The 9,385-nt window shown below is 41.0% G+C and overlaps 1 protein-coding gene across 1 annotated transcript; it reads right to left on the reverse strand.

Moving 5' to 3' along the window:
• Positions 1-366: 366 nt before the first annotated feature.
• On the reverse strand, positions 367-7,832 carry slc25a33 (solute carrier family 25 member 33). The gene is made up of 7 exons (XM_035158168.2): positions 7,608-7,832; positions 5,739-5,903; positions 4,483-4,560; positions 3,189-3,289; positions 2,817-2,883; positions 1,916-2,196; positions 367-1,808 (listed from the first exon to the last, which is right to left on the reverse strand). Exons 1-7 carry the CDS (start codon positions 7,658-7,660, stop codon positions 1,609-1,611), a joined length of 945 nt encoding a protein of 314 aa, XP_035014059.1. The 5' UTR covers positions 7,661-7,832; the 3' UTR covers positions 367-1,608.
• Positions 7,833-9,385: the final 1,553 nt, after the last annotated feature.

The raw sequence follows: 9,385 nt of genomic DNA on the forward strand, positions 1-9,385 counted from the left end.
GTAACTTGGGAAGATTTATTTTCCATGTGAGAAGTATAAAATATAAAGCCAAAGCTACAGGGATGGCTCCAAGAACAACAATGTTACTTTACTGAAAATGGGCCGAGACCTCAATTTAATCCCAGAGTTGTAACCAGACTTGAAACTTGTCCATCCATGTTCCCTGAAGACTCTTTCAAATATAAATTGAAGCATTCAATTCTTATAGGTATGCATTATTAATAAAAACATAGCTTTTAAAGATGGGATAGGCATTTTATATTTGCACTATATGGATTTGAGTAAAGTCACGCTGGCATTAATCTTTCATGCTGATCAGGGGCATAAAATTATAACATGTTGTGAAACATTAAAACATGAAAAAAGTCCAACGGGGAGAATCATTTTTATAGGCATGATATGCAGAGATAGTGGAAGAGTTGTTTTCAGATCCAAGCGACTGAGGTTGGGACATTAGTAGAAACAATAACATATTCTCAGCAAATAACAGTATGATGTCTGGGAAACACTTCTGGATGTTCAGTCGAAGTATAACCACAAGTTACAAGCAAATGAGAGCCTTTACTGTAATAAAGGCACTATGCTTGTATGTAGAGAAATTTACCGTAGTTATAAAAGTGGAATAAAATTAAATTCACTAAAGAAATCTCTGACTATAGATTCCTTTTTTCAGTCTTGGTATTGTATGTGTCTTTTATCCAGATCCTAATGTTATCACCAGGTATAAAGTCCTCACTAAATGAATCAATCGGTATAATTGGCTTTCAAAACAGAACCAGCACACTATTGCCTCACATAATCAGTCATCAGTTATTGAGCCATAGTGACAGTGCAACAACCCTGCACTACTATTGCGTGTAAGACAAACTAAAAGTACATTTCTCACCTGGGTGTCAGCCAACGACTCATATCATTTCCTTGATGCAGTTTATTGAACTACTGGTCAAATAAGCATCCAAGTTCTTATTATATTGGAAACAATGACCATCTTTTTCTAAGAAAAAATAGATAAATCTGTATATATGTTTATATATATATATATATATATATTTATATATATATTAATGAAAAATATGATTGCTTTCTTTGTAATTCAAAACCAGAACAGTATTTGTGAAACAAATCTCAAAATGGTCGGTGGTCATTACACTGCAAGGAACAGCAATATTACTTGCACTGCATCTGAATAACTTCCCTTTGATAACTTAACGAGTCAACCCGTGTGTGTGTGTGTGTGTGTTTGTGTGTGATGGGACATTCACCACTGATAAAAGGAAACAAACACTGTCATAAAATAACAAAACATAAAATAACTTAGTTAACTTAACACTAGTCGTCTAAGTAGATGACCTTTTTTTCACAGGTTTGGAGTTTCAGTAAGTACCACGACTTCCAAGAATTATTTTGATAAACTCCGAACAAGCTTTCAATAAAATAATCTGTTTAGCTCTTTGGATAACAGTACAATCTGCTTCAGTTCCACCGTAAAAGTCTCTGTAGCACCACATCAGAATTCGAACAGTATGTGCTACATCTTCAAAAGTCTCTTGCTCAGTGTGACTTGAGTTTTGCGTGCGAGGAATCCATCATTGGCTTCACAACTTGTCTTCACTTGGAGTCTCCCAGCAGATGGACAATGAGTTCGTAAGAGGAGAGGACGATGGCTGTGTTAGGGATTTGTCTAATTAGCTGTGGAATGAGTCCTCTATAAAAAGCTGCATAGCCTTCCTCCACTGCTATTAACCTTCCCGTCTGGAAGAAATATTTGTACTTGCTGCCTTCCTCGCGCAGCCTCGTCCGTATGACCTCTGTGGAGACAAAGCACAAAAAAAGTATTAGTCATTTAATTAAATATGAATTACTCTACGTGATATTCGGTTGTTGCAAGGGAAAAACAATGAATACAAGTGTTTACCATGTGGGTAGGCGATGCAGGACGCACAACCCTTTGAAAAAGCAGCCGCCATCATCAAACCCAGGAAGTCTGATGCTCCTTTCTCCTTTTCGCCATTCGCGGAGGCGAACTGGCTCTCGGCGAGATGTTTCTTCAGTGTCTCGTAGATGAGGAAGCAGATCATGGTCTCCGAGATGCCGGCGTAAGATGCAGTCAGGCCTCGGTAGAAACCGCGGATCCCTTCTGTTCTGTAAACATAGCGGGCGCACTGCAGTGCATTCATCTTCTTCTCTCCTCTGGCTCTGGAAGATCAGACAGGTCAGGCTCATTAGTGCTAAAATCACATTATGATAGATCCCCAGCACAAGGTATCACAACCAAACCCAAGCACAATTATACATTTTGAGAAAAACAGCTTTTGCATTTGAAGCATTGTCTACTTTAAATGATATGAAAATTGCAACATGGGAATCAAGGAGTTTACCCATTTGTTGGAATTAGTACCTAATTTTACTTCAACTGAATTTGGTTTGAAATAATGGAATCCTTTGCCCCTTCATTCATAAAGCCATAGTTGTGTTACAGGACAAGTGCTTCAAAGACAAGACTTGTGCATGTGACATCACATGATACTACTGCCCTGTACTCTGTAATGTAAATATAGACTCTTCCCCTGGACGCAGGACAGTGCGTCAGCACTGTGTATTTATGGCGCCAGGTCACACGCTCCGTCTCAAACACAGTGTAACCCAAGGTCAGTGCCATGAAGGCAGGCTCAGTTTAAGCTGAAAGGTCACATTATTACCTTTACCCTCTGCAAAGCCCCTAAAATAAGTCAGATTGTTTTACACCGCAGTCTGTCTAAAGATTTGGGTTAAAATGCAAGAACACACAGGGCAGGTGAAATAAAGAGAGTACACACTTTTTCTCCAGCTGCATCCTGGTCTTCACCATCCAGATGGGGTTCATCAGAGAGTTGGTAACGAAAGCTGAGGAAAAGTGACCAAAGAATATACCGTTTTACACCACAGGGTAATAAGACTATCACCTCGTCAGAGTAATTACTAACAAAGTTGTGAAGGGAAAATGTTTTTGTTAGGCCAATTGAGGGAAATTATAGGAACACAACAATAAAAACCTGCAAAATATACTGCTCAGTCAGATATACAATCAAGGAATATTAAAAATGTAGTCCTTTTCTGAAGTTGATAATGTTCATTTCAGAGGCTTTAAAAAGACTCAAGATGGCACCACGTTATTTTATATAACAAAGGGGAACATGCACTCTTCTCACCTGCAACACCAGCAGAGGACATGTGCACCAATCCGCTATTAGGGACGAACAGCCCATTGAATTTTTCTTTCGATTTTGAGTACGCAGCAAAGTAAATGGCTCTGAAATAAAGAACAAACTGTTGAGAAGTCTGAACAGAAGCAGCTATAAAGATTAGCACACAGTGCTTAGATGTTTTGAATATGTGAACGTGATATTACATATGGCTGTTCAAATATGCAAATGATTCAATTTGGGCTTATGAGAGTGTGTCCAGAGCAGTCGGTTTCCCGGTGCCTGTTCTCTCTGCTTGGTTTCTGGAACAAACCGTTACAGCACCAGAATGGGCTGAATAAGCACTGGGCAACACAGATACCCACTGAGCTGCTCTGAATGTAAGCGTGTTCGAGCTGGCTAGTGGAACAGAGGGACAGTGGAGTTACTGACCAAAGGCTCATGCTGTGGCTACTCATTAACCATGGGGAAAAGTATGACCCGAACCCGTAACCCTTTCCACTTTAACAACGTTTCAAGGTCTGATCAACATTTAATGGCACATGAATTAGGACAATTCCTTTTACAGCTATATTACTGTTGTATGGAAGTTTACCTTCAACATAATCAACCATGAGCCAACGGGGCAAAGTTCTGACTTTGTGTTGAAACCAAAAATAGAACAAAGGTGAAATTGAAACTTAAAAAAGGTGCTTCCATGCAAAAACATTGATACAACTTCTTCTAAAAGTTTCAGACACAAATTTAAACATGCTCAATTATCCAGTTATTCTCATTGCCAGTCTGCGTCTGTAAAACCTAAATTGTTTTATTGTTCTTTAATTAGGTATAAAACTGGTGTCCACGCTCCTCTATTTATGTGGACACCAACTCATTAATGTGGACTAGGCCTCTGTAAGGAGGGCGGGGGGACTCAAACATCATTGTCATGGCAACAGCTTCCTGTTTATACAGCCAGTTCGTGTCTTCAGCAATTTAAGAGTAAAATGTAAACACAGCTTCCTCCTTTTTTTGGTTTTATTTTGTTAGCGGCTGTGGTATAGTACAATCTGAAGTGTCCTTATACATGGAAACAAGACTGCTAAGAAATCACCATTGCTTCACTTTGTGACCCTCTTGGCCTTGGCTTTGTTCATTGTTTTAGAATAACAAGGACACTTCCTTGTGTTTTTATCATTAACTTGCACTGTGATGAGCAGGTATATTTAACTCTGACTATGAAAAAAGAACATTGGTATAGATGGTAGTGGAGGTGGACAACCCTGATATGTTTGAGCAACTCAAATGGGTTTCATTGTACCTTGAGGGGGCCACACCAACAAGGTTCGGTCCCAGACCTCGGAAAAGTGATCTTGGTCCCTCTTTTTCAAGAATTGATCTGAAATAAAAGCAGAGACATAAACCATCATACAATGAAATAACTGACAGACTTTTATTCATACACACAACTGTACATATTGAACTGTCTCTTCATATGTCAGTCTGACTATCCCAAGCTCTATTAAAGGCAGGATTCATTTACACCAGTCCTGTACACTCGAGCTGGTTTTGCATAAGTTTATTCACTGAACCCAGTGCCTTTTGCAGCCCTTGGCTTGTCACGTCAGCCACATCCCAGGGAGTTTGTGTCTGTTTTGTAAATAGCAACCTTCATTCTCCAGATGATATTCAGGTCTGCCCGGGGCCAAAAAAGGGGTGGTTACAACTGCAGTTGCTGCTGTGTTCTGTAGTGCGCTAAAGCAGTGCAACATGCATTCGACTTCCCAACACATTTTGAACAAATTATGTACAATTACCTATTTGCAGGTCCAATATGAATTTTACACATATGAGCCTATCAAAGACAACCCTCTACAAGCCCTGAAAACAAGAATCTGTATCAGTTCAAGTAAGTTGAAAAACTAGAAAACTACCTTGAACTGACACGGAAATATTTGTTCTCCAAAGACAAAAATGCCAGTAGCTTTTATGGCCTCAGCTACAGAAGACACCAGTTCAGACGGGTTAATTATGTGGCCATGGTCCTTTGAGTGTAATATAACACTGACACAGCCCCCTACTAAAAACCTCCCCTCCTTCCATTTGGCCTACTGAGGCTGCTCTTCAGCATCTCCAACCTAAGCACATTCACAATAGAGCCATTTCCAAGAACACCTGGTTATAAGCACACCTTAAAGCCTGCTGGGAAAGCATGACTAGTGTTACCCCGAACAGCTGATTAAAGAAACTAAATACAAAGAGTGTTCTTGATTCTCTTTTATGTAGGAGAGGATTATTAAAGCAGGACTATGAAGCAGGGAGCAAATGACAGGCTCTCCCAAAGCATTTCCACAGACTAAAAGTTACTTTGACAAAGTTGTTCAGTCAACACAACAGACGCATCTAAACACTGAGGTTTTCACATAGCAGCAAGTCACACTGCAACTACAAAAGAGTAAAGATCAAAGTACAAAAACTGTGAGGATGGAACACTTTGTGCCTTGGCATGCAGATAATGAAATACAAATGCCTCAATGGACAGCTCACACTTTGTTTTTGCACACACAAAAATCTTACCGTAGGACCTGCAGCAGGCTAGGCCCCGGTCGAATAACTCCCGTACCACTTAAGGTGCCTAGATGGACCTGGAAGATGGGCCGGAGGGTGAGGCCAGAGGACTGTAACCGTGTCTTCAGCACCTCCAGGGGACAGGTCACGATGGCCCCCACCGTACCACTACACCTGCAAATTGATAAAATTGGGAAAATTAGGATTATGGGCCTTGGGTATGTTTGGTTGAAAGCAATTCCCCGCTGGCCAATAGATGCGTGTTTGTTATGATAGTACAATGGTTAACCTGCTTAGAACAGTGTGCTAAATTTCTTTTGCATGATTACCCATATGAACCTTGACTGAGGACACTTTTTCCCCCTCTGATCGTAACACACATGAGCAGCCAGGACCAAGCCATAGTTAGCAGTGGTAATACGGGGTTACCAACACATCTGGTAAAGTGTTTTGTGGCTCAGACGTTCCTATTGCACTGAGGAAGACTATTTTTAGAGAGCAGCACTTTTTAATGTCCTCACAACTTTTTGATTCATTCTGTTCTTTACACGTCTCACTAGCACAAACGTATCAGTGACAGGCTTAGAAGTCTGGAACAGATTAAACTAAGCCTCTGAACTGTCTGGTGTCTGGAGGACAGAGTCAAACTTCCAATTGTCCATTTACTAATCATTCCCCATCTAGCCGGACTATCTGATTGTTAGAAAGCATGGAATGACGAAATTCTAATTATTAGAAAGGCTATTAACAGCGGTGAATGGATGCGTGCGTTGGCCTGAAGTGACATCCCTGGTGTTGTTGCACATATAATGAAGGAAGAGGCGAAAGGCTGTCATACAAGCTCAGCTGGTTTTTTTATGTAAATGTTTACTACATACAGATACTGGAGGAACTGCACACCTTCAGCCGGATACAGCTCAAACAACAACAAAGTCGTCAACACAACTGAATTTACAATAAAAAAAATTAAATAAAAACATGTTCAGGCCAAATCACCAATACTACAAAAGGCAGCAAAACTTGTGCACGACGTAACATTTCAAGGGTAAAATGGCGTCATTTTTAACAAGCCTGTGTTGCTCTAATGTGACCTCAACATGCACTGGAAGTCATCCAGCCTTTCTATACAGTCTGTGCACCCAGCGCATGTTCGTGACCCGGTCCTGTGTGGAATTATACGCTGGGAACAGTTCGCATTCTTCGGCCAGGTGGCCATGAGCTTGTGGCGGCAGAACACGGAGCTGCCTGCGGGCACAGTCTCACGTAACACCGAGCTAAAGGCCAACGGTTCCCGAGACTGCACCGCATCCAGTCGGCCAAGAGGAGACTTGGCTAGCCCCTAACTCACGGTGTTGAGTTACACGTTATAGCCCAAGTCGTCTACATAACGTATTAAATATAACCCCCGGTAGTTTGTACACGACTTTTCAGACTCAAAACTCACCGACAACCTGGATACAACATGCTAGCTAACGGTGGCTACGCGGTGTTAGCAAACTTCCGGAATGATGTAACGCGCAGACATAAAAGAAAAGTTCGCTATCCTTGCTAACGTTGGTCATGTTATAAGTTTGAGGTGTGAATTAAGTTCACACAGATGATTTCACGTGGCGAATGTGTCCGCTGGTGAAGGGCAGCGAACGTAGTGAGAGTACAGTCGTTGTGCTATGCTAACACGAGCTAGCTCGCCTTTAGGTGCTTCGGTTAGCATGCCGGCTGGCGGCTAGGAAACCTTTAGCTCAAAGCGTGAATTCTCTATTGTTTCAAACAGATGAGGCAGCGAAGCTTAAGCTCCGGTTCCAATCTTCACGTTTCGTTTTCCTCTATCGTGTTAATAACGTCACGCCGGTTTGGAGTGGTATCGTTAATGTGACTCACCCCCCGGCGAAAAGATGAAGCAGCGTGTCTTTCTGTGCCATCGTTCTCTTCATGCAGCCAGCATCCTCGTATTGTGCTTCTGTTTAAATTGTCCCCCGCGTGAAAGAAGAGGTCGCACCGGTTGTGTTCCCGATGAGCGGCCGGCGATCCCTCTCTCTGTGCCGGGTCGGCGGAGCTGTCAGCGAAGGGGGCAGCGGCTCGATGAGCTGATGAGGAACCAGCGCTGACGTCAGAGGGCCGGGCGTGGGTGTTGTCCGTGACGTAGGGACACGTGCCGGGCACCTTGTTCTATCGCAGGTCGTTACACAACAAACACAGACCCTCGAAAAAACACAACACTGTGACCTGGACCAGTCAACCCGCTGACCTTCAGCTGCCTATGTGTAAAACACCAGACTCTATCATTTACAGGCATTGTATACATTAGAGGCCGTTTAATGTAACACTGTATAATGGCAGCCCACACTTAAAGGTCCAGTGTGTAAGATTTAGGCGAAAGGGATCTGTTGGCAGAAATTGAATTAAAAATAATCCTAGTGATGCTTTCACTTGTGTGTTTCATCTAAATTGTTCAAATTGTGGTTTTCTGTACCCTAGACTGGGCCCTTTATATTTAAACACTTTATATTTACATCTGGAGCGGGTCCTCTCTACGGAGGCCGCCATGTTATTATTTATTTTTTTACAGTCATTCAAACTGGACAAACTAAACACCTTTTGAGTTTTTATGACAACTGAAGTCTACCACAGGTTCTCCTTCATGTTTGGAAGGGGAGGGTGAGGTTAGGGGTATTCAGCTGCATGATGCACATTCACCATTAATTTCTACAAACTGAACCTTTAAAGGGTCAACATGTGAACATTTTATTTTCAAATATTCAAAAATTAACTGATATTATAGAGAACGTTTTAAGAAATAACATTAAACAATTTTTGAGAGAAAAGGAAGAAGAAATGGTGACGAGCTTTACAGTGAGCGTCACAGCTTCTCTCTCTCCCTGCGACAAATCCCCCACATTTTCCTCAAGCACAGCTGTTGATGCCCGTTGACCCAAAACCAGCATCAACAGAGAACCAACAAAAACCCAATTATTCTGAAAGAGATCTCAATACGATCAATTTTACACAGAACATACGTATCTCCATGTCCTCTGATAATTGGATATGTAAAAAATATCAGGAAAGAGAAATGTAAGAGTTACCTTGTTAACTATGTGTGGACATAAATTGTGAACCAATGAACGAGCTCAATTCTTAATGTTCTCAGCTGTTTTGAAGAACCTCATAATTATAACTTGAATATTTTTAATGTCAGAACAAGCCTACGTGGATTTCAAATAATCAAGTGTGCTCTTAGACAGATAGAGGTTGTTAACGTCATTTTACCAAGTAATCTATTCCTCTTTTCACTAGAATCCCTATTTGTTTAACTTCTGTTTTGGTCTTGTTTTTTTGACACTGTACCTACAGGGTAACAGGGTACAAATTGGTAACTATTTTATTCACCCATACTTCTGGAAGCAAACCTACACTATAAATCTAGGGCTTTATAATCTAGTGTCAACCATTATTCTTATTGCATATATTCATATCGTTTGTATATTAGTTTGACTAAGCATTAAAAATATAGTTATAGAGTTTCATGTAGAGGCATCATTAGAAAAACATACAATAATGGCTGCAAAACATTGTAAGGGGTATAAATGCACAGTGCACTCATAGTGCAATCACGATAGCTTGTTTGTTTTCGAAAGATGAAAATTATAATAAGATATCCT

This window comes from Hippoglossus stenolepis, chromosome 6, assembly GCF_022539355.2.
Source record: "Hippoglossus stenolepis isolate QCI-W04-F060 chromosome 6, HSTE1.2, whole genome shotgun sequence".
NCBI lineage: Eukaryota > Metazoa > Chordata > Actinopteri > Pleuronectiformes > Pleuronectidae > Hippoglossus > Hippoglossus stenolepis.